At 37.9% G+C, this 27,128-nt stretch overlaps 1 protein-coding gene across 1 annotated transcript in view; it reads right to left on the bottom strand.

Moving 5' to 3' along the window:
- POU6F2 (POU class 6 homeobox 2) overlaps window positions 1-27,128 on the bottom strand; it is a 227,367-nt gene that overhangs the window by 34,173 nt on the left and 166,066 nt on the right. Inside the window, exon 6 of the mRNA XM_075214358.1 lies at window positions 32-238. Within this exon, the coding sequence (XP_075070459.1) occupies window positions 32-238 (207 nt within the window). The remainder of the gene's footprint in view (window positions 1-31; window positions 239-27,128) is intronic.

Below are 27,128 nucleotides of genomic sequence, written 5' to 3'. Positions count from 1 at the left end.
ATATATATGTTACAGGGAAAGGGCACATTACCTGTTGTCCAGGTTTGAGTGGTGATAGTGTTATACCCTGGGTATTGATCACTGGTAAAATCTGATTCCCTATTACAGTGGCAATGATCTGACCCTGGGCATTGGTTAGTAGTTGCGGCGTAATGGGCTGCATTTGAAGTCCCTGAGCTCCGCCACCTGCTTGGTTGGATGATACTGGATTTGGCATGAGTGGAATTGTTCCAATAATCTGAAATAAAAAAAATAACATTTATTATTATTTTTATTGCATGGTGGGGAAAAAAACTTGTCCCAATAAACATGAATGTTAAGATGGACCATAATTTAGTGGAATTATATCATATGCACAATAAAATAGTTTTCCATTCCTAACACAAGAAGTATTTTTGCATGTTGAATTACTGTTATTATTGAATATTAAAGATCACCATCTGTTGGATATGATGGGAGATACTGCACTGGTCGTGTGATTTCTTATTGTCACCATCAGAAAACTTTTGATAATAAAAACCGCTCACACTGCAATAAAACTTTATGGAATTCCTAAAATATCATACAATTTCTCAAAATGCAAAACACTGCATAAAACTGTGAAGTGCATATCGCATGTTATATTACTGTAACTCATCATTGCATTAATAAGTACAAGGATAGCAAAAAATGGTTTCAGTTCAACAAAGATGTAGATGCTTATTTTCATTTCATTTGAGTGAGTACAGTATTTGTAAAGTTGCAAAAATATGTTTGCTTTAATATGATGGTACTTAATCACTAGGTTGCACATTGTTAAAAGAAACCTCAACAATACATTTATAAAATAGGTGTTTAATGAAATATATATCTTAAAAAAAATACATTGGCTCATCATCATTGCAGGAAATTATGATACTACCAGCATAAAAACAGACTAAAGGGAGGAGGATATAAAATGCATACATTAAACACAATACATGTTTGCTACTGTAACATAGTTAAAAGATTAAGGGATTTATTTATTAAACTACGATGAGCCAAATACTGACCATCACAGCTCTTCTTTCTCATTAACTAAAGGTACAAATTAGTTATTCATAGGACTAAGCTATTAGATTTAGATAGTGTTAGCAAAATACTGTTACTTTGCGATCTAAGATTTCCATTCAATTCCCTGCTTACCGATACCCTCCACATCCTTTGATATCTGCGCCTTAATCCCAAAACTAAGAATTACTTTTTTACATTAATTTGCTGAAAGAATCAGGCATCCCTTCAAAGGGAAATAGGGCTGCATCCCCTCCCTTTATTCACCTTAGGAGCGCTACTCCCTAAACACATTGGGCCTGATTCATTAAGGAAAGTAAAGCAAAAAAATGAGTAACTTTGGACCTTGGCAAAACCATGTTGTATTGGAGGGGTGGTAAATTTAAAATATGAGCACTGATTTATAATTGGGGTACAGCACAAGCTATCAAGTATGTGTGTCCTACAGGAAAAAACAGCCTGTATTTTTCTTATGTGCAAAATAATAAATGCATTTGCACCCCTTGCATTGCAACATGGTTTTGCCAAGGTTCAAAGTTACTCATTTTCTTGCTTTACTTTCCTTAATGAATTAGCCACACTGTCTGGTTTTCATGATGGTGTTAGCTTAAATTCTCAATGGAGTCCACAACCATTCATTGCTGATGGAGAAGCCTCTCTGAATCCATCACCAGGACCAATAACTAACTACGAGCATGCATGACCTTAGCCGCACATGCGCAGTAGCCACACAACGGTCACTTCCTCCTGCAGTTGACAGCATTAGGATTTCAGTAAAGGAGTTTCTAGTTGAATTAGGAGGTGGTGTTCATCAGGGTTTGCCAATGATCCTTGGCTTGTTAATTACCAGTAGCCGTACATTTTGTAACTGTTGCCCACTAACCACCAATGATAAAAAGACCCCTAAGTGTACTTAATTTTATGCAGTATATTGAATAGTATAACTTGGCAGTTCCTCTTTAATTTGGAGTTTAGGGGATTGATTTGGACATCACAAGTCATTTCCCATCCCTTTTATCTGATTACATCTTGACTGTTTCTCACTGATGTGCAATGGCTTCCACCAAATGTAAGGGCCATAAGTGTCCACTTTAGGCGAACCAGATTTTAAGTGTTTCTCCTGAATTAGGAGCAAGTATAATGGATACTACAAGATCATACAAGCTATCTGCAGTGACAAAATGTTCATTAGAGCCAGTTGTGGAAATACTGCATTGCAGGGGACACCGTGGCTATAGGCCCGGAGGTGAGGAGGACCAGGCGATGCACAGTATAGCTCTGTTTGGGTTTCCAGCTCTGGAAATTGGAAGCCCAAAAGGGCTTTACTGCGCATTTCCCAACCACTGCACATGCACTGGAGAAACTAAAAGCAGCCTCTGGAGGATAGACCAGCATTGACCCCAAATTTTGCTTTGGGGGAAATAAGCTCCCCTGTAAGCACAATTGTTGATTTTGTTTAATAATGTACAGTATGTTAATAGTGGTAATAGTGTTATGTTATGATTTATGGTTTTTTTAGGAGACTCTTTTAGTTAAAACACAATTTATACACTTTTGTTATGAAAACTTTTATTAAGCATGATTTTCCAGCTGTGCCGCTATTCAAAAGTACACTGTGACAGAGACAAGCAGGCTCAGACGGTGATAACAGTTTGTGGGGTTTTATTTGAATATAGTAGGAACCATTAAATAAACATTCATGTAACGGTTATATCATTGATTTCTCCCTGCGACAGGATGGACCGCTTATGCCATCATGTCAGCTGTTGCTGGGAACTGGCTGGGCTTGCTTTGCCACCGCAGCCCTTTCGTTATTCTGAATACGCCCCTCCTGCTGCAGTAGGAGGCGCTTGCTGCCACCACTGGGCTCCTTTATGGTGCCCAGAACCACTTTCCTTCTGGGTAACTGTTGCTGCTAGTGTACTCCTGTGTTGGTACGCTTGGGCTGGTACCCCTGACCGATTATTATGGATCAGGATGCTGTGGATGGATCTCCCCTGGCCTATCACACTGACCAAAGCTGTTGGATAGCGGCAGAGCGGTGGTTCAGGAGAGCTGGGTTCAAACCTCAGAAACAGCCGGAGAACGGATTAGATTTAGAGTCTAATCAGCAGGTCACAGGATTACAGCAATATTGAAGAAGTTGTCAAGCAGGGTCTTGAAGCAAAGAGTGATGTTTATTTTTCGCTCAAATGTCCTGACAAGGACAGTTCCACTGATTAAAGGTATCAGTGGTCAGGTCAGATGGAACATCAGAATGATACATTTCAGTTTACAAGGGCTCCCTTTTTATACTATTTTTGACACAGCCTTACAGGCTATTTTTAGAATCAGGCTGTTTATCAAAACATAGATTTACATGCATTGCAAAGCTAACAACATTTACACTTATCTGTGATATCTTAAAACCTTGCTGTGATATCCTGCATCTTAATTTGGACACAGTGAACATCTGACAGCAAGTCTAATTACATCTTCCTATGGCCCTCACACATCAAAAGGTCTATTTAGCATGAGATTAGAATGAGTCCTTTCTTCCAACAGTTGCAGAATACACATTTCCTCCAAAGAATAGAATTCCCCAAGTAAACCTCAAATAAGACATTTCCTTACACCAAGACATACAAAAGGCTTTCTAAACAAAGGCTTATTGTATCAAATATATACATCAGAAATAAGGCATTTCCTCTAGAAAGGTTATAACAGAAAAAATTTCTCCCCCTGGTCTCAGAAATTAAGGATTTCCTTTACCAATATATACACAATATCAAAAATAAGTGCATTGGGAATTATATAAATAAGCTTTAATGCTTGGGATGTGCAGACTGTTTGAAGCTATTTCACATTTTAGGTGGATGCTGTCTTACTGTTTTTGGGCGTACTGTTTCACTGTTAGTCTGGCCCTGATATCATTGTATACCTCTGTTATAGTAGCACATTTACTGAATCACATTTTCCAGCATGAAAACCTACATTGTGGATCTGGGGTAAGTAACTTATATTGTTGTTTAATTAAAACTCTGAAAACATGACCAAGAGCCTTGTAGACCAATCTGTAAATGAGTTGACCTAATGGCAGGTAGGTTATGCTTAATAGCCAGTAGGTTGCCTTAGACTGGGTTGGTCTTGTGCTTGATTTGAGTAATGAGAACCAATGTGCAATTTGGCCACACACATGGTTGCCAGATTTCAGCAGATGTGGCCATTAAAGAAACCTAGTCTATTTTATTGCATAAGTAATATAAGCATTTAAGTTACTTGTAAGAATACATTTAGTTTTTACTTCTGCAGAAATGAAGTGACTAAATTAGTTTTCACATTCAAACCTCATTGATTGTAATTTAGTTTTAATGGTATGCTGACATTTACAGGGACTTAAGTGTTATCAGCACTATTGAAATTCAGTATTTCAAATCTCTCAAGAAATAAAAGTTTTAAACAGATATATTGACTTCAGTATCTGACTATTGAATGTTACATGATTGTTGGCAGTGGCCCGAATTAACTCCAGCATGTTTGCCTGACAAGAAAATAATGAAACACATAAACTTGTATATAAAGCCTTAAATATTATTTTTAATAAATTAATATGCCCATATTTAGCTAAATTTTAATTAATGATTAAGTATATATATATATATATATATATATATATATATATATATATATATATAGTTACAAGTTCAGGGTACAGAAATTGTCTTTTGGGGTAGACAGGGCATTTTTCACACTGCTGCCTTAAAAAGTAAAGGCAATACAATGTTCAGGTATAACTAGTCTAGTTATTATTTAAGATGGAAAACAAAATCAAACAACAAAATAAATCCTAACCTGTCTGGCTCTAGCTACAACATAAGAGAAGTGTTGAAGGTCCTAATGTCCAGCTCAGAAACAAACAACAGATGTCCAGTTTAATTCACTTACGAACAAATAGCAGTTTTATCTCTTTTTGGAGGATTCCAGCCTCTTTCATAAGGTAATGAAAGAGATTGACTGAGTAAAATGACAACCTATTAAACTACACCTTGCAGGTGCAACTATTAATTAGTCTTCTGTCTGATTGGCAGGTCAGAAGACCCGTGATGGACATAATGAATGGAGACCCTCCATCTCTCTTCATTCACTCTAGTAAACCTTTTGATCCAGCTTTTGGAAAGCTCTCTTTCTAATACTATTTTTCCTAGAGTTTAAAACATAAGTTAAGTTAGAAACCTGGGACTTACATGCAGTCCATCCATGACTTTTCCAACATTTCTGTCACTTATCCCTCCCTAATGTTTCAATCTAGGTTGCTGTACACTTGCAGCCATTAAACATCAGACACAGGAAAGAGCATCAGAATTTGCCAGTTGGTTTTCTAGCCTATGCTCAACTAAAAATTAAAGTTTTGTAAGGGTAACAATCATATGCAAACCCGGCCTTGCAGATTGATATTAAGAGTGCTTGTACTCTGGGTAAAAGTATGATTGCCAGTCTGGACTGTGGATGACTACTTCATTGGAATAGGTAGCAGCAATTTTCTATGAGGTATTAATATTCTATTCATGATCTGTTGAAATTTATCTTGGGCCCCATGTAACCCATATTAGACACCTGAAACCTGGTTGCTTTATTGAGATTGTTTCTTCTTGGCATTGCTTCTGCTGTCTCCTGTCTTCAGTGCTGCATTAACTTCCCCAGGATCCCCAGACATGGACTGTGGTAATTGTAATTTGCTGTAATTTGCTGTAATTTGGCTTCACAGTTAATATTGGACTCTGTAAATATTTGCACCAGCCTTGTTAAAAGAAACATTAGTTACTACCTTGCATTGCATGAGACCAGGTAACCTTGCACCAGATATACTACAGTGTTCTACTTCATATGACTGCATGATTCCTATGTATCCTTGTGCCTTATTGTCATATTACCATTTCTTCAGAGATTGTATTTGTTTCTTGTCTCTTCCATAAACTCTGTATTGTTTGTAACTACAACATAATTCATTACTCTTCTGGTTTCCAAACAGAAACAGTCCTTTTGGAGAGGAGAAGGCTGTTTTTTCTTTTGCCTTGTAGGATAATGGAATGTGCCAGTGCCCCTATGTTGAGTCAAGTTTAAGTTTAATAAGCTTATCTACATGGGGCATAGGGTAGGCATCAAACTTGAAAACTGTGTTCAGGTTCTTAAAATCATTACAAAATCATAAGCTTCCATCTAGTTTTGAGATTAGGATATTGGGGCTCGACCACTCACTGTGCGATTCCTCAAATATGTCTAACTCCAATTGTTTTAAAATTTCCTTGGAAACAGCCTCTCCTCTGGTTTCTGGTTTTCTGTATGTCTCTATGTTAAAATGTGGTCTGGGGACATGATACAGGCACTGACTGGCGGGAAGTACAATACTCAGACACATCTTTTTGGACCCCTAGCCAGAAAAAACGCTGTAAAATGATCTCAATGGATTTCCCTTCCCCCTGAATGTCCTGCGCTTATGTGACCATGAGCAAGGTCTAAGGCTGTTCTCTTATATGGCTTAGAAACTATCAGATGCTCAAAAATGTCTTCCTCATTTTTTGTTATCTGGTACAACAAATCCCGGTGCTTTGCCATGTGAGGGTATGAAAGGCTACTGTTAGGTTCTACTGACTTCCCATTAATTATCTTTACATTTTCTCTAGCTTTTACTAAAGTCTTTGAACTGTTCTGAGGCATGCTATTCATAAAGGGATTACTCTCACAGTAACAACAATTGAACCACAGGGGGTCTCTGTATTTTCTGTAGCATAATGCTGGGTGTCCCCATGTATACAAGTTACACCAATAGTTTTCTCCTGGTGTTTTGAGGGGTTCACTTAACAAAATAGACCCTGTCACAGAAGTGAAAGAGACTCTTTAAAAGTTCTGTAACCCAAAGCTACTACTACTATAGTTTGTTATTGTGCAAGCACAGTTTAGAAAATAAAAGGTAACATCTCAGAAGTCTCTGTTGATTACAGCACATTAGTACATAATACATATATATATAATGCATAAAAATATAAATAATAATAATAATAATGATAAAATAAAACCACATAAATTATAGGAGAAGCATTATTGAATGTATAAGCATGAGAGCAGAGGCACTAATCACAACTAAACCAGAGCTATTCAAGGCTTTCACACGGAGGACAACATGAATGTTAAAGTGTGTAATAGTTGGAGAACAGATTCTGTCCATGATAAAAATTATTATTGTTAATAACTTATATTTGCATTGTACCAACTTCTTACGCAACACTTTTTACTGAGAATGTTTTTCAATCATTCACGTCAGTCACAGCCCTAGTGGTGCATACAATGTCGTAGGTTAATGAGGCAACAATGAAAACCATTTTGCCCCATGTAGCCCTAAAATATATCATTCTGCACTAAAGAAACTATGCAAACAGGGATGCAAGACAAAAGGAAAATCTCAAAGGGACACATTTCACTAATTCAACAGCCCTGGTTTTACTCTATAATAAATGCACTAGTAGGCATATTGTAATTTAACAATTTAACAGAAAACTAACACCAAAGTTCTCACAATGAGCAATACTAAGTGGCAGCATTAAGCTATGTACACATTGATGTTAAAAATGCATTTCCATTACAAGTCAAGTGCATATAAATTGACGTGAAAGCAAAAATCATTATAGGACTACTAAATTACATATTTCTGCATTTCTATATACTTGTGTTACATTGCAGTACGTTAATTGAAGGCTTCCTGTATGACTCATACAGTTACCAAATTTCAACTGCTATGTCTACTTAAATAAATGAGGAGATGTATAAAATACTTGTTCATGATTTCTTTACATTGTCTTGAGGGCTTTTGTTAAATGATATCAGTTTATAAATAACCACAACATTGATGTTTAACATATAATATTAGGTATGATATGATAAGTATGCAATTGTGAAACCTAGGAAGGAGACCCTCATCACCATCATGATTTATTTATATAGCACCACTGATTTCACAGCGCTGTACAGAGAACTCATTCACATCAGTCCCTGCCCCATTGGAGCTTACAGTTTAAATTCCCTAACATATACACACAGACAGAGAGAGAGACTAGGGTCAATTTTTCATATCAACCAACTAACCTACTAGTATGTTTTTGGAGTGTGGGAGGAAACTGGAGCACCAGGAGGAAACCCACGCAAACACGGGGAGAACATACAAACTCCACACAGATAAGGCCATGGTTGGGAATTGAACTCATGACCCCAGCGCTGTGAGGCAGAAGTGCTAACCACTTAGCCACAGTGCCTCTGTCAGAGATAATCATATTTAAGTTTTAATAAGTATAAAATGATACTTTGATCGGTTTATTTGCTTTCTTCAGATTATTGTTATTTATTATTACACATGTTGCTTTAATTTCAATTCAAACATAACATAAGTAAGAAAAAAGGCAGATAAACTAAAATAAGCTTTATTGACCTCATGGGAAAAATGGTAGTCTCTAAAATCGGTGACCCCAAATATGCTGTTATTTTTATTTTAATTACTATGCTCAGATAGAACACCATTTATATTTTTATATCATTACCAGAAATGTATATATTTCTTCTCACCTATCCCTTCAGCAGGAAAATGTTTTTTTCTTGGTAAATATATAAATTGTATAATCTATCATGATAGCTAATCCTCCTGTTGTTAAAAAAGGGTATATCACCATCGCTTTTCTTTTAAGCATGAAAACTAGCAGAAAAGCTATGTTGACTATGAGACTTGAGGAGGAAAAAGCCCTTAATTCATTGTGTAAAAAATGTCACTCATTCAGGGCCCCATTTAGAGTTAGGAACAAAGAAACAAGAAAAGTGAAAATTTGCTCCTGGACAAACCATGGTGCAATGAAAGGGGTAAAAATGTATTATTTTATTTATTTTTTTTACTTTTTTTTTTGCATGGAGGATAATTACTAGCTTGCATGTAACACACAAATACTGTACAGCTTAATTTTATTTTTTATTGTTTTCCATCTAGTATATTTATTACAATAAATTGTCTTCCATTCTGCAGTCTGAGATTTAAGGTAGTGTGCTTAAAGACTAATCCCAAAACAACTGAAACTGTCATTTTTTCTGGATATGGATTTCATTTTTTTCAGATTTTAGGGCTTATTTAACAATAAGCGGTATTTTTTTGGCACAGTCAATTTCATTCCTTATCGCAATGATAATAAATGATGGATCGTGAACATTTATTAAAAGTTTTCTGCCAGGACAGAAGTGACGATAAATGGCTGTCCCGGCAAACACCTATCTCCTATATCTTCAATGGTCACTATAGCAAAGTGGTTCTCAGAGGGGAGAGCAGGTAAGATGTGGAGAGGGATCCAAAGATCCCTCTTCTACAATGCTCTCTCCATAGGCATCAATAGCTAAAGTCATCTTCAGAGTTCTGAACATCTTTGATTTGAAAAATAGCAGCCCCCATAGAAACCTATGGGGACTGACTGATATTGCTTACTATAACAGTTGGACGGCAGCAGGTAACTCCGATATCTGCTGCGTTCCCCTAGCTATAAATAGAGTAGATATTTAAATTTGGGGTGTGGGGGAAAGTGTTGTTAAATAGTCCCCTTTCTTTTGTAACCACAATTTTAAATGTATTTGTTTTTTTGCTAACTTTGATGTGACCAGTAATGTCAATCAAATAAAAATATGTATATGTATTTATTTATACCAGGATAATGTAACATTTTAAATGTTAAACTTTGTATCTAGGTAGACATTGAAAATCAGTTATTTACAATTTATTTTTAAAGAAAAGAAAAGAAAACAATACTTCCCTTGGAAAGTTAAGACTAAAGTAGAACGCAAGCCTTTTTTGTTTTGTTTTTTAACTTTTTTTCCACAATTTAAACCCAGATACCCAAAGGCATACAAACCCCCCCCCCCCCCCATGCATAAATTGCTTTATGTCTCCAAAGTAATTTATAGAGAAACTTCTTATGAGGGAATTTAGATGTAGCTCTGCATGACTGCGTGACATTTTTCTATTTGTTTCATCAGAAAATAGTTATCATTCTCTGGAATAGAGATACTATTTCCAATTTCCTGTTTTCAGTTAAGAAAATGTTACATGGATTGACAGCCTTAGATCACATTCCTAAACACAGGAATTATGCTAATTGAGTCTTCTCCATTGAGGAAATGACTTCACGATATCACAGAGAGACAGTCTTCATCCTCTAAGAGGAAATTCAGGAAATATGTATTTTCTGCATACAATATCAATATGTAGTATGAAACTAAACTTGTTAACAAAGCTTCTTATGTTAAACATTTAGGGCCTTATTCATTAAGTAAAGTAAGGCAAAAAAAAGGTTTTCCCCGGGACAAACCCATGTTACAGTGCAGGGGTGCTAATTAGCTTATTTTTTTCCACATAAGTTAAATACAGGCTGCTTTTTCATGAAGCTAATGAATACTTCACAGCTTTATTTGTACACTGAAATTTAAATGAATCTGTCCCCGCATTTTAAATTTACCTCCCTCTCCAATGCAACATGGTTTTGCCAAGGTTCAAAGTTACTTATTTGTTTTGCTCTACTTTTCTCAATGAATCCGGCCCTTAATGCATGATTACAGTTTGCTGTACAGGTATGGGATCAGGGACATAACACAAATTTGCTGAGCACCAGCGATAAATGTCCATTCACTCTGTCGACTTCCAGCTCTGTTCCTTTGACCACGTGCACAGACTGGCACATGTGCATTGAATCCCTGTGTAAAATATCTGTTCTAGAATTTATAATCCAAACTGGCATTCACTGCACATATGTCAGCCTCAGAAGAGCAGTGCAGAGGTTCCTCCTCACCTCCAGGCACTATAGCCATCACAATCCCTGCAATGGCCATTAGTTTTCACTCCTGCATGGGATCTCTTATTAATAGGAAAGATCTCAAAACCAGAAAGAAAATGTTGCTTCTGTTTAGTATGATATACATATTGGTGGATAACATGGAGTTAAACAATGTGATGATTCCAGGGTCTGGGTGGTAAAGATGAATAATTTTTAAATGTAATATTGTATATTTTAGGTATGATTCTCCAATTGAATAAAAAAAAACACCTTGGGATAGATTTACTAAGCTGCGGGTTGGAAAAAGTGGGGATGTTGCCTATAGAAACCAATCAGATTCTAGCTGTCATTTTGTAGAAAGTACTAAATAAATGAAAGCTAGAATCTGATTGGTTGCTATAGGCAACATCCCCACTTTTTCAAACCCGCAGCTTAGTAAATCTAGCCCCTTGTCTGGAAAACCCTAACCCTCATGTATGTAAAATGTGTAGTATCCAGTTAAACTGAAAAAGAAAATTAATCTCTCAACCCAATCTATGCAAAATTTTATCTAATATCAGTATGTATTTTATTGACACACTGTAGGAGTCATTTTACTTGTCTCTCCTCCCTTAGCTACTCCAGGGTACAATCATTCCAGATCTCCCAAATCCACCCACACATTGTTTAAAACTGATTCACTCAAGGGCCACATCATTATTTATTAATACCATTTAGATATACAGCAATGCTAACCACTGAACCACCATGCTGTCCCAATGAAACATTCTATTTCTTAAAAATAAATTCCAATAACATCATCATCATTTATTTATAAAGCGCCAACATATTCCGTAGAGCTTTACAATTGGGGACAAACATAATAAACTAATAAACAAACTGGGTGAAACAGACAAAGAGGTGAGAAGGCCCTGCTCGCAAGCTTACAATCTATGGGACAATGGGAGATTGACACATGAGGTTAAGTCTACATTTTGCATTTTCGCCCAGCCAGACTGCAAAGGTAAAAGTGACTCATAAGCTAAATGATCCTTTTACACAACAATGTTGGTCAGGGGGTAGTTGTCTTGTGTGAAATTGTGTAACATGTGCCTGTCTTTTGGTTAAGTTCCATCTTGTCCTCTACTGTGATGAGATAGGAGGGGAAGTAGAGTAGTAGGCTGTAATGTTAGCATCAGACAGTGATCTGCATTGCATTTAAGCTGCCCATCATTCATTCTTGCTTCAGGATTCACTGTCATGAAAATGTTTATCCATAGTTCCTATGAAAATTATTAACATTTATTTATATAGCTACAGTTTACTTAGCAACATTTTACCATTGGGAACAAGCACAATGATTAGCTTAAAATATATAGGAAAATAGGAGTTTGATATATGAGGTTAAGTGCCACATTACATATTGGTACAGACAGTTTGGAGGAAAATGAGAAAAAGTGCTTATTGGGCTATTTGATCCAGTCACACAGCAATGTTGGTTTAGGAGCCAGTAATTTGGTAGATTATGAGTAAAGGATTTGTAGTGTCTTGTTTGTGATTCAGGAAATGTTTCTAAGATATTTGTAACATGAATTGAATAGAGATTTTATATGGGGAACAAAGAACAGCCCTGAGTTAAGGATTACACCTAGGCAGTGAGCTTGAGATGTGGGGGTTTATTGCTGTGTTTTCAACAGAAATAGAAATGCCAGGTAGTAGCTTCTCTTGACTTGTGGAAAAATGATTAGCTTGTTTAAAGTTTGAGCTGGTGAGAAGACATTCAACATAAAAAAGTGGAAAGATATTCAGTAACTTCAGGTAACACAGAAGTTGAGAGTTCCAGACAGAAGAGATGATTTTAGGTGTCACAGAGATAATGCTTCAATACAAATAAGCTATTAGTTTTTGCAAGAAAATTCCTGTAAATAGAGAAAATGAGAGGGCATAAGACTGAACCCTGTGGTACTACAGATGTAGGAGAAAGTGGAGAAGATGTGGATCTAGAGAATTTAACACTGAGAAGCAATCTAATAAGTGGAATGAGAACCAGCATAAGACAGTATCCTGACGATCCATGGATGGCAGCATTTGTATGATAAGTGAGTGGTTGACAGTTTTAAGAATTAAAGCAGTAATGAAATCATCAAGCATCTGAGTCAGTGCAGTCTCTGTGGAATTTTGGGGATGAACGCCTGACTAAAGAGGGTAGCATTGGTTATGTGAGGAAAGGAATGTAGGCAAGTCTCTCAATATACTAGAAAGTAAACTAATCCGAGAAAGTATTTGGGTCAGAAGATGAATAAATCTTTGTGTTGCTGTAATTTATCACCCCACAGGTCCGGTTTCCCAATTCCTTGACAACTTTACAACCTGACTCACTTATTTCTAATACTTTGACCTGCTTACACTCATACTAGGTGATTTCAACATTCCCATTGATAATCCCTCTGGCTTTTCTGCCACTAAACTTCTTTCACTTACTTCCTCCTTTGGTCTCTCCCAGTGGACTTCATCTCCCTCCCACTGTGATAGGACTCCCTTGACCTTGTCTTTTTACGCTACTGCTCCATCTCTAGTTTCTCCAGTTTGGCCTTCCTACTCTCTGACCACAACCTGTTTTCCTTCAGCCTCACCTTACCTCATGCCCTTCCCCCTGCACCCAAATACACACGTACACAACAAGACCTAAGTACTCTTAACCCAATCCAATTCTCATTTTCACTAAAACAACTAGTCTCTCCAATGACTGCATGTCCTGTCATAATCAGGCTGCCCCTTTCTATAACAAAACACTCACTTCAGCCCTAGAAAATGCAGCTCCAGCTATTACATATAGTCTCCGACGATCCAAACCCCAGCCATGCACAACAAACAGACCCGCTACCTGCAAAAGTGCTCCAGCACTGCAGAGATCCATTATAAATTCATCATTTCATCTTACAGCACTTCCCTCTCAATTGCCAAACAAACATTATTCAAATCTCTAATATCCACACAGTCTTCTAACCCACGACGCCTCTTTCCCACATTCAACTCACTTCTCTGCCCACCTGCACCTCCTCCTCCTTCCTCCCTCACTGCCCATTATTTTGTCACCTATTTCAAAGACAAAATTGATATCATTCGACAAGATATTTCCCCATGCCAAATTCCACTCACTCTACTCACTCTACCCACCTTTACCTACACTCTCCAATCCACCTTTAATTCATTCTCTCCAGTAACTGAAGACGAAGTCTCTGCACTCATCTTTTCATCTCACCCTACAACCTGTCCACTCAACCCTATTCCCTCCCATCTACTCCGCTACCTGTTCTCCACTGCATGCCCACCTCTAACTCACCTCTTCAACCTGTCTCTCTCCACTGGCAAATTTCCATCCTCCTTTAAACATGCGCTCATTTCACTTATTCTAAAAAACAAATCTCTCGATCCAGCCTCTCTCTCCAACTACCAACCTATTTCTCCCTCCTCTTTACCTCTAAACTGCTTGAGCGATTAGTGTACAAATGTCTGTCACTTTCTCTCCACTCATTCCATTCTCGACTCTCTGCAATCAGGCTTCCGCCCCCAAAATTCCACTGAAACTGTTCTCACAAAAGTGACCAATGATCTACTTACTGCAAAATCGAATGTTTTTTCTCCATACTCATTCTCCTAGACCTCTCTGCTGCTTTTGATAATGTTCATCACTCTCTTCTCCTACACACCCTTTACTCCATTGGCCTTCGTGACACAGTCCTTTCCTGGCTCACTTTTAACCTATCAAACTGCTCCTTTAGTGTTTCTACCTCTGGCACATCCTCCCCTCCACTCCCACAAGATTCTGTACTTGGCCCTTTACTTTTTTCATTGTACACCTCTTCTCTTGGGGCACTAATGCACTCATTCGGCCTCCAATACCACCTCTACGCTGATGACACCCAAATCTATATCTCCTCCCCTGATCTCTCTCCTTCTATACTATCTCATGTAACCAACTGTCTTTCTGCTATCTCCACATGGATGTCCCAGCGCTCACTTTCAATAACACCACAATTTCCTCAGTTTCCCAAGCCCGCTGCCTTGGTGTCACACTTGACTCCACCCTCGTCTTTCTTTTTCACATGCAGATCCTCTCCCAGTCCTGTCGACTCCACCTTAAAAACATTGCCAGAAAATGACCTTTTCTTACTCAATGCTACCAGGGGCGGATCTAGACTTTATGTTTAGGAGGGGCGATTTCGCATAATCACTCCCCTCTGATTGGCTGGCTCGCGTTAAACCCCGCCTTCTGCCCGCGATTGGCCCCGCCCCTCCTGTTGTGATCGCCGGCTGGGACCACTCTGATTGGCTGGCCCACATTTAGCCCCGACCCCCGCTCGCTTAGCCCCACCCCTCCCGTTTTGATCGGCGGCTGGGACCTAGCTTTTTGCTGCTAGGGGGGCGAATGCCCTGATCACCCCCCTCCCTGGATCCGCCACTGAATGCTACCAAAACTCTTATCCATTCTCCTGTCTTGACTTTTGCAACCTCCTGCTATATGGCATTCCTGACACCCATATAGCCACACTTCAATCCATCCTAAATGCTGCTGCAAAACTGATCTTCCTCTCCCACCGCTCCACATCTGCTGCACCACTTTGCAAATCCCTACATTGGCTCCCTGTGTTCTCCAGAATCAAATTCAAATTACTCACCCTTACCTACAAAGCCCTCAACAACAACACCCCTGAATACATATCAAATCTCATATCAAAATACTCTCCCTTCTGTCCTGGTAACTCTACCTCTGACCTGCGCCTTGTGTCATCTCTGATAACTACCTCTCACTCCCTCCTACAAGACTTCTCCCGTGCTGCTCCCCACTTATGGAATTCGCTACCATGCTGAACCAGACTCTTACCCTCGATAACACTATTCACACTAATGCACCCTCACCACTAACCCAATCTCCACTCTGAACCACACTCGCTCCTCTTGTTTCAGCTGCGCCCTTTTCCCTTTAGGATGTAAGCTCTCTAATGAGCAGGGTACTCCCTACCCTTTGTTTTCATGTGATTATTCATTTTGTCTGCCTTGTCTGTTCTTGTTTTACGTATGTACTGTTTTATGTATGTCCTTGTCTTCCCTACTGTACAGCGCTGCAGAGCACTGTGGAGCCTTACAAATCTGCGATATTAATAACAATAATAATTATAATAATAATAATTCTCAAAACTGTTGGCGATGACTGTACACTTAAAATTTTATTTGGCATGCAATTGACATTTCTAGATAACCAAATGTATGACAAAATTTTCTTCTTCTATACCCACAATAAAAACACTCTCTCCTCAGGTCTGTCTAAATGTTTTGCACAAATATAGTTTGTAAGTGACACCCAAAAAAGTCAAGCTTCAACTTTAAACATATATATGCAGGGTTGCATACATGTGACATTTTTAGCTTATTACTACTGGAGATGTACAACGGGGAGGGACGAGGCGTTCTAATGAAGGTCAAGTACAGTAAGGGTCTATTCACTCAAATGTGGCTGGTGCAGACCAGAGCAAAGACACATCTTTTGTACATGCTAGAGGGCAACTACAAATACAATATGCTGATTATGATAATAATAGGTGTCAGCACTAGCTAGACATAAACCTGGCATATGTGCCATGGGTGCAGAGCTGGACAAATCTTAAGATGCCTCCAACTCAGCATTTGGGCATAAATATGGTATTTTTACAGGTTACTATTTAGCATAAATTACTCCCAAATTGCAACCAACTCAGCATGAGGCCTATAGTTAGAATATCTGGAATAAACTCTGCAACATTAACTGACAATAGCTTAACTACAGCCAGAGTAGTCAGTGTGGCTGTCATAGGGTCGGCAGCAAATCATTTCCTGTACCCTAAGAAACATCTATGGGCCCCTTGGTCTGACTACTTACTGATTTATTCAGGAATCCACAGAGGATAAAAGTAATGTTCACATACCTGTGCCTCATTGGAAAACATGTAATTACTTTAGTTTTTTATTAGTTTGGGATTAAACAGATTTTGAGTGGTTTTATGATGGAAATGTACAATTTAATTTATTATTGGAAGTATAAGTATAGTTACATGCACTAGTTGGTCATGTTGGCCCTCATGTTTTGAATGTCACTATCAATGAAGAGCTGTTCACGAAATGATAAACCTCTTCATGATAATAAAAGCAAAAGTGACACTTGTAAGTTTTAATGAAACACTGCATACAACTAACATAATAAAAGAACGGGCTATCATAACTTTTCCATAGTTATAATGAAAACACTTTTATTTAGAAAACAAACATGATTCTCAAATAAAAGTTTTCCACTTACGTTCAGTTCATGACAGACAATAAAGGTCATTTAATAAAGCAAAATAGAAAATATTTCTATGTGCGCTTAGTTATCTGCCTCGTGTATAATAAGGAACATGCCCTTGGCACTACTTCATTTTAGATTTTGGAACTGCCACTGTAAATGCGCTCTGAGTGACCTTTACTGGGTTTGTGGATCTGCCTTAAAATGCACATGGAAGAAAGAGTAAAAATATCACTTCAAAGCCCACCCTACTAACACTTTAGGAAAGCGAGGGGCAACAAGCAGCCCTCCGAGCCTTCCTAGCTCCTTCTTGCTTTAGTTTTGTTATAGCTTGTAACACTTGGGCGGTATGTGAGCCGAACACCAACAACGGTGGTGTGCGGCCCTTATGAAGGTTAAAGGGATGCACCATGTTACACCTGAAGTATATTAGGCACTGCTTTAGTAGGAACCCTTCAATTGAACTTCAATTATAATAGTGACAGGAAATTAGGAGTGTACATGTGTCTTATGTGTTTTCATGTTCGTATTACATTGGTCGAAATGTGTCTAGAAATGGCTTTACAATATAAGCCGCACCTGGAAGATGCAAAAGGCTTCCCATGAGAAGTATAGTTATATCTGTAGGTGTGAAAAAAATCTCGTCCTTTTGCAGTAAGGTTAATTCCCAGGTAACTGGGGCAATAAATTAAATGGAAAGTTTGGGAGCTAAGCATTTTGTACCAGTGGAAGTGGTCACGTTGGAGGGTCTGCGCAAATCTCCTCTTATGAGAAGTGTCACTGCAGCAAATGCTGCCATCTCAGCCTGCAAACTCATGCACTTCCCTCTAAAAGTGGGTGCATTAACACAAAAATAGGCACATCACAAACCAGCACTTGCTCTGTGTATCTGCACTTTAAAACATCCATAAATGACAGCTATTATGTTTATCTCTACGAAAATGCTGCTGGAACAATTAATGCATTCTGTACAGGCTTGGCATATTGCAAACAGAAAACCATTGTCCAGAAAGTCCCAAAAAACAGTAAGGGGAAAGACAAGGGTATTTTAAATTTAACTAATATTTTAGAGAAAAATCCCATTCCCATTAGTCATGCTTCTGAACTTCTGAGGATGCACTGGGCTACACTAACTCTGCCAGCTGCAATGTATTACACTGGTGATGTGGCAAGGTTAGAAGTAAGCGGTGTGATTGATGAGTGACAGCTGCGTAATCGTGCCATTTAACTAAATAAATCATGCTCTCTCTATATATAAAATTAAAATAAAAACATAACAAGGTAATAAGGTTGAGATCATAAGTATTCAGATTCCAAACGCTTTTTATTCAAAGCAAGACTTATTCCCACTGATGATAACACATTATCGCTCTGAGACACATTTGTGATATGCTTCTGATTGTCTTAATCCTGTAAGAATCCAGAATAAAAGTAATCAACTGCACTATTTCACACCCCTTCTCTACAATATAATAATATATGCATATGCATTTTATATATATATTCATTCTAAGCTTTTGCTCGTATGGTACATGGAAAGAAATTTATTTGCTTTAAAATGAATCATTCCTGTGGATCTACTCTTCTGTAATAAACCAAGTATTCTTAAATTCTAATCAACTAGAGACTGGTCAAAAATAAATAAAATGCATTAGAATTACATTTTACAGAATATTTGTCCAGAGGATATCAGGGACATACATTAACCTTACATTAGTATGTTTAGTCTACTTGTTTTTATTGCTTTACTTTATATATTACTTTGTTGAACACATTAGTCTTATTGTAACCCTCCGCTGATTTTGAATAGGCTTCTTTATATTTTTCTCTAATTACAGCCTCGTTGAAAAAGCAGAGTTTATGTTTCATTAACCCATGTGTATAATAGTTGATGGTTCAGAAATAAGTGCAAACAGCCCACGGCAGTTTTTAGGGCCAGTAGAAATAAATAATGTACGTTAATAATGAGGAAGGATGAGATAGCTTTCTTTGATGGCTCTGACCGGCTTTTTGACCTGATTATGTCACAGAGTGTCAGTACCAGAGACACTACAAAGGGCATAGCATCCCATCAAATCTATTTCCGCTGCAATCACTCTCTACTGTGAGTCTTGTTAGAAGCACAAAATCTATCAGGCCTCATTAGCACCATTTACCTTCAAGGAGAACAGATAGGAAATCTGTGTCCCCTTCATCACAATAATGAGAACAACTGCACTCATTATATTATGTAATTGGATCAACCCAGGCTTTTCTTCTACTTAGCAATGCCAGCTAATTGTGAATTAAAATGCTCTGTAAGTTGCTTAACGGTCTAGGTCTTGACCACAAGTTCAATTTCTTGAAGCAAATATATGTTGATCTTCTTATTCTAGACATGTGTCCCCAAGAACTGAATTGATTGCTCTATTCTATACTACTTACTATATTTAACCCATTCATTAGTCAAAAGAAATGATATTCTACAGGCTTATATTGGAACAACTATGTTTTTTACTCAACTTATCTGCCCCTCAGCTTTGCTAGCCTGTATGACAGAGCTAATATTTAAAGTGTTGAATGCTTAACAAGGAGTGATGGCAAACACACATATACATATTTGGTTTTAGTTTCACATGTCCCTTCGACAAGGACGTCTGTATATTCCCTCTTGATAGTGGGGATTTAATTGTGGGGCCTTGTTTACAATTAGCACTTACCGTATTTCCCCATGTATAGGACGCTCCACTGTATAAGACGCACCTATATAAATCATGTGAAAAAATTGAGGATAAACATTATCCTCAATTTTTTCACAGAGTATTTGTGCAGCTTATACAGTGGAGAGACTACGCTATAGTGAATTCTGACTTACCCTGTCAGATGATTCCTCTGTCTGGTAAAGTCTTCTCTCTGTCTGATCCTGAAGCTGGAAACCCGATTAAGGTCCTCTCTGCGATGTCCGGATGTCCTTTCAGGACCTTGTCAATCCTTTGAGGACCTCAAGGTCCTGAAAGGATGCCTTTCAGGACCTTGTCATGCAGACTAGTCCATTGTTTCAGTCTGGGCAAAAGGGTTTATTGTCCACCAGTCCTGTATGAATGTACTTCGCACCATTGGGTCTCCTGTCTTCCTTTAGCTTTGATCTGTGTGTGCTAGCATAGGAAACAGGTCTACAGACAGAGCTCTATGTTTAATTACAGAGGAAGGCAAAGTGTATTTAACTGTAAGTGTGTCTGGAGTGGGATCTTTCCTGTATAGCCACATAACAATACCTGTTCCTAATTAAATCAGGAGTGACTCATCTGCTACCTCCTTGTCTGTATGTTTATCTGTGTAAAGGTAAACACACAAAAAGGACCAATCAGGCTGGTCCTGGAATTGCTGATGAGGTCATTTCTGGGCTTAAAAGACACCTAGAGAGGACAGCAAATTGGCATTCACTACAAAGTGATAGCTGAGGTCAGGTTGGCTTTGAGATATATTAATCTCTGCCCCTGACAGGAAAGGGACAATAGGTCCCTGGAGTACTACCGTTGCCCCGATCTATCTTTCCAGGTCTTGGGGAGCTGTGTGTCCGCCGAAAGTGGAGTGACAGTTAATTAGGGCCGCTAAGTTTGCTGGTAGTCTTAAAGGAGAGAGGCAGCAGTATCTGAAAGTAACAAGCATACTGGTGAGGTGTTTTTATTATACCCTGTATGTTGTCTATGCCAGACTGTAGTGTTATTTGTTGCAAGTTATTATTTACATCTGCTTATTGCTGTTTTGTGCTACCATTTTGTTAAATAAACTTATTTGTGTTATTTGGGATATTTGCCTGGGTGATTTTGAACCTTGGATAGGTACCGGGTAATATAACCTTTATTAATATTTTATATAAAATAGTCTTCTTAAAATAGCGCGAAATTGAAAGTGATTTAGTGAATATGTGAGTTAGTCCTTGATAAAGCTAAGCGAAACGCGCGTCGGGTGTTTCTCTGTGTGCTTGCTTGTACTTCTCTAAAAATACAATATGACCTTAGTTATGCAGGGCTATTAGAAATATTAGCATCCTAGAGTGCAGGGAATTATAGATCCGAGGGGTCAAAATAAGGAGATAAGCACTGCAACGATAGCACAGCTATAAAACAAATGTTATCTGAATGGACTCTATATAGGTAGAACCTTTCACTCTCCATAGGAGATCCTATATTCAGTTGTTAGTAATGTCATTAAGGTACATATAAAGGTATTAAGTATTCCCAATTTATAAGCTATTATCATTAAGAGTCTCAGAGAATTATTCTTCTGACTCTCTATAGATGTTACAAGAAATCCCTGTCATTAATACTGAATTGGTGAGGGATACAGTAAACACAGCCTAATTTGGATGAATTATATACTTACTATATTTACAAAACTGCATAGGTCATTAATTAACTCAGAGAAGTTTTAGCGCACCCAGAGTTTTAACTCACATATTCACTAAATCACTTTCAATTTCGCGCTATTTTAAGAAGACTATTTTATATAAAATATTAATAAAGGTTATATTTTAATCAATGTTGTGTCATAATAAATGAAATATGGGAAACTTTGTGCACCATAAATAACCTTTAGCTTTCCTTTTTGTTTGAACTATAATAAATATGTTATTGGTAGCACCCCTCCAGATGAGATAGGAATTTTCATAAGATTTTTATATTGGAGGGTCATTCCCTAATCAGTGCGACAGTAACCTCCCCCCTTTTTTCTTTTGAAGAATAGGTACCGGGTAAGCCAGCTGTGCAGCACAGAAGGTTACGTTAAACCCGGTAACCTCACAGTGATCATTATATAATATTATTAATTTAAGAATTCAAACCTGCATATTTTTTTTAATTGGCAGCTGGCAGCTAACTCACATAAACAAATGTAAAATTCAACAGTATTTATTTGCAAATGCAAGCACAAGTCAAAAGTAAATGAGATTTTGTGAAGCCATAGCTTTGGTGGCAATCAGACCCAAATTTAATATTTGTGGTTTATTTGACCTGAGCAGATTGTTCAAACCTGTGGGTCCCTGTTTATTTGGTCATGGGTTTGACTTTGAAGGCTATAAACTACAGCACATTCTTTATTCATTGCACACATATAATACTGTAGCATTTCCTCAGAGGGTGCAAGTAGAGTGCATAAATCCCACAAAGACTTTTAATTGTCTAGGATGACAATTGCCTCCATTCACCAGCCTGCAATACTCCATGATATAACAGATTATGGGCTAGATTTACTAAACTGTGGGTTTGAAAAAGTGGGGATGTTGCCTATAGCAACCAATCAGATTCTAGCTTTCATTTTGTAGAAAGTACTAAATAAATGAAAGCTAGAATCTGATTGGTTGCTATAGGCAACATCCCCACTTTTTCAAACCCGCAGCTTAGTAAATCTAGCCCTATGGCTTTTTGTTGCTAATCAAGACACAAAACATAACACATTAGAACTGTTATTGAATCTGTTGGAGACTTCGATTTACAACGTATTTAATGACAATTTGTTCATTAGCTGAAGTGTACATAACATATTCCAGGCTGTGTAGAATTGATTAAAGTGAAAGCATATTTACAAGCAGCAACAAAAACAATTTGCATATGAGAAGTACTGTATACTGTAGGAATGGTGGCAGATGTCAGCTTTGCAGATAATGACTGGGAAGAAAATTGCAAACTAATTGATCAATTATCACCATCACCACCCCACATTCCGCATAGGCATTTATAGCTATATTAAATATAAGTAAAATCTCTCTGCCCCTTCTTGTTCTTTGAATTTCAGCTGTCCTTCACTGGAAGCACTAAGTTGGCCTTACACAGCCTGAAACTGAGAAAGGGAGAATGTTTCACCAGCAAATTGGAATTGTGACAGGTCACAGACACACATTTAAAAGACAATTACTAAATGAAACAGGACAGGGCAATTCTCACACAGTGATAAATAGGTGTGTTAATCACTAATAGCCAGTGGGCAATTGTGATACCCCAAATCAAGATAAAATTAAATGAATTTAAGCTGTTGATCTCATTATACTAAGTCTAGTAATAGGTGGAAAGCTGAGGACAAAAAATATGTTAAAGTCCTGATAGAATATATAGTGAGACCTAAAGGGAATAAAGCATGCGATTTGCCAGAATTTATGGCAAACTGTATAAGCTACTGCCCCTCTCCATAGCAAGCATCTCATATGCTGTAAAACCTACTCACAGGTACCTATCCAACATGTATCTTTAAATTATATATATATAACGCCTAGATCCACCCAAGTTATGTCCCTTTCCTGGCAGGCCAAGGCACTTTAAGGTGTCACAAATCAAGGACTGTTGACAGGTATGTTAATGCATTGCCTGTGAGACCATATCACATTACCTGAAAATAATATACTATATGAAGTTTAAATGCTTGTGTGGCTACCCAGCTACTAGTATGTATACCATGAAGTGGTGACATGTTGCAATGATTTAATCTTGGTTTAGCCATTGTCTACACCTACCACCATCTCACTAGCATGCACAGTGAAGCCCAAAAGGGTGTTCCCTGCCCATACCAGGCCCCCATGGATGCTCAGAAAGATATAAGACAAATAATGCAATGATACCCAGAAATTTTGTGTTCTGCCCCTGTTTATATTACTTTTTGCTTATGAATACACACGTGATAATGGACACTGTACTAATTAATAACCATGCAAGTAGCTTATAGGAATGTATAATGAATGCCAGACAATGAACAAAATTAAAATAATGGGGCAGAAGACAATATTGACATGCACAATGATTGAGATAATATGGAAACAGAGCCGATTAGCAATAGATTTTAGGCATAATAGGATAAAAGAATATGGGATAATTCTATGACTGACAGAGATGAGATTAAATTGTGTCTTTACCATAACAGCGTATAGCAAATTCCACCTGTCCTAGGTGAATTGTTCTGGGAAGGAACAACCTAAAGTTGTTGGCATAATGTATTTTAGCAACCATTCCAACATCCGAAAAGAGAAAATGGGGCAAATTAAGATCTTCCCCTGATTTGCATATGGCATACCACCCTTTCACCAAAATGATGTCCCTTTCTAATAGGCGACTCCCCTTCTGGGGTTCTAAGAATCAGGACTGCCCCATGAAAAATAAGCTTAGGGAAATACCATATTTTTAGAAAAAAAATCATAGTTACAGTAAGATATTATATAGGGTAGCAGTAAGTAATTAGGAAAAGTGGAGTAGTTGCATTTAGCAACTGTACAGAAAGGGGTAAATATTTAGATTCATTAATGGGTGTTGATAAGGAGGAGAGAGGGAGACTGGTCTTAAAGGTCTGTGTGTATAATACAGATGCACTTTAAAATATTGAGCACAGAACCCACCTTGGCCTGGGTTTAATTTTGCATATTGAATCCAAGTCTTGATCATTCAAAAGGGAGGGAAGTTTAGTTTCAGTTTGCTGTCTACTGAATTGGTAATACAATTTATATATTGTTATACCTGGTAAAAAAAACATCAAATTATAAATGCATTTAATTTATGCTGATAATCTTTTCATTGCCAATATGAATATATTATGTCTAAACAAAATTGTTTTTCTTCAATTTATTATACCAGCTTAAAGCAAGTAGGTGCAACTTCTCATTTTATCTTTTCCTCTCCTGTGGGTAGTATAATCAACAAAGCACAATTAGCAAAACAGATCAATTACAGCTGTTGCATACAAACTTTCTATAGTTGGAGTTTACACATAAAGTTAGTGTTGCAAAAACATTACATATAAGCTGGGCTTCGGCAAAATGAGGTTGTTATTGAACTATATCTCAGTCAGGTTATAGTCAGGCACAGCTGGTTTTATAGCAGTGGACGGCAACCTGAAACACTTTGGGGGCTGCAGTGTGTGCCCTTCTAATGTTCAAAAGGATCTCATATTACTCTTGATCTCAGTTAGTTAACACAATTCAGTTAATCAAAGAAAGTGACAAGTATCTGTAATAGCATAGCAGCAGGCATCTTAAACAAGCGTTACATCATACTTACCATCTCCCGAGGGGGCGTGACTGGAGGTCGGGAGGGGGCGGGACGAGGCCAATTGCGCCATTTTGGCGAAAACATAATTTGTGCCGCGGGGGGCGGGGCCAAAATGACGCAATTGGCCTCGTCCCGCCCCCTCCCACCCTCCAAAATGACGCGATTCTCGGTGTGAGATTGGGATGCAGGAGAAATGCCAGCTTGCCCGGGAGCCCGGGAGACTGACCCGAATTTCGGGAGTCTCCCGGACTTTCCGGGAGAGTTGGCATGTATGCGTTACATACACATCTTTCAATAAATCAGGAAGGATTGGGGATTGCAGATGAAGGCTTGGAGGACCGCATTCAGCCATAGGGCTGCATATTGCCCATCACTGTTTTATAACATTAATTTGCCCCATTTTCAGTTGAGATGTGTTCATAAATGAAAGTTTCTTTCTAACCAGTTTTCCATTTTAATCAAAGCAAATGGAAGGCCCAAGCTCGGCTTCTGATCTAGTCCCCCCACATTTAGATCCCTACCTCCAGTAAAAGACATGTCAATACTTAGGGAGTACCACCTATATAGGTTACTTCCATATGGCTCAGTTTAACCAGTGTTCCACAGTCCTCAGGGGCACCGAATAGAGTATGTTTTCCAGATTACCAGGGTATCACAAGGAAATAATTAATACCACAATGTTTTACAATGTGTCAATCACTAATTACTACACCTGTGCTCCAGTTAGGATACATGGAAAACATACACTGTTAGGGGTCCCTGAGAACTGGATTTGGGTTAACGCTGAGTTAAAATTTTCAGCAAATACTGTAGCAAGTGATTATGTGTAAAGGAATGTATCACTTTAGATTTGTGCATAGTTAGATTTTACTAAATGTAGATAACATCAATATAAAATCCCAAACTGTCCTTTCATTGCAGTATTCATTGTCACTATTCAGGAATCCTTAACAGTAGGAGTTCTCTATAGTAACTCATCCACGACAAGAAATGGGAACTGTTTAAATAAAAGAAACTGTTAAAGGTTAGATACTGCTCCTCAAGTTTAACATTGCTGATTTAACATGTCAAGAACTCTGGACTTTATTCCATATCATTGAACTAACTTCACACTACCACCTATAACAGAATGCTTAGCGTGAGTACACTTACTCTAGTCAAAGAACCTTTTAAGTAATACACATAAAAAATTGATAATACCCCAAACCTTGCAGTTCAAGTTGTCAAGCACAGCATGAGCTACACTACGAACGAGTTATCTAAACATAATAACATGAAAAGCATAGCTCAAAAATGAATATAATAATTTAAATGTGATGGAGCTTTTTTATACACATTAATAATATTATAGTTTTCATTTGTCCTGCCTGCACTCATTCTTCTTTACTTTGTACAAGTGGTAGAGAAGTGCCAGTGTCAGCTGCCTGTATTCTGCTACATTGATCTTGCATTCTTGAAGGGTTTCCATGTGAGCAGGATTTCTTATTTCTTCTGTTTTTTGCCACTAGGGGGCATATTCAATTAAGTCGGCACATCGTGGCTGCACATATAAAGTGTCAATACGGTACAATACGGTACAGAATGTTGCGGAAACACAAAGTGCCTCTGGGTCCGTTCTGGAGACACTTCGCGCTTAATTGAATATGCACCTAGAAATCTTAAACTCGGGAGTCCTTCTGATTCCTAATACAACAAAAAATAAGTGGCTTTTGTGGATTGAACATGCCACAATGAATGTACCAGTTATGTGTTGGATTAGTAATTTACTCTTATTGCAAAAGTCATGAGGGTGCTACATATGTTTTGTGTTTGGGATCATGGATTAACACCTTTAAACTGCCCACACATAGAGTGATTTTATTGGGCAGTTTGGCTATATTAACCAAATTATCCAAGCATTGTTCTAAATGTGGATACAAAATGATTAGCGATAAATGGACAATGCACTATGCATGAAACTTTAAATTCACC

This window comes from Mixophyes fleayi, chromosome 5, assembly GCF_038048845.1.
Source record: "Mixophyes fleayi isolate aMixFle1 chromosome 5, aMixFle1.hap1, whole genome shotgun sequence".
Taxonomy (NCBI): domain Eukaryota; kingdom Metazoa; phylum Chordata; class Amphibia; order Anura; family Limnodynastidae; genus Mixophyes; species Mixophyes fleayi.
The sequence above is the reverse complement of the archived record's forward strand: the minus strand, read 5'-3'. Positions and strand labels throughout refer to the sequence as shown.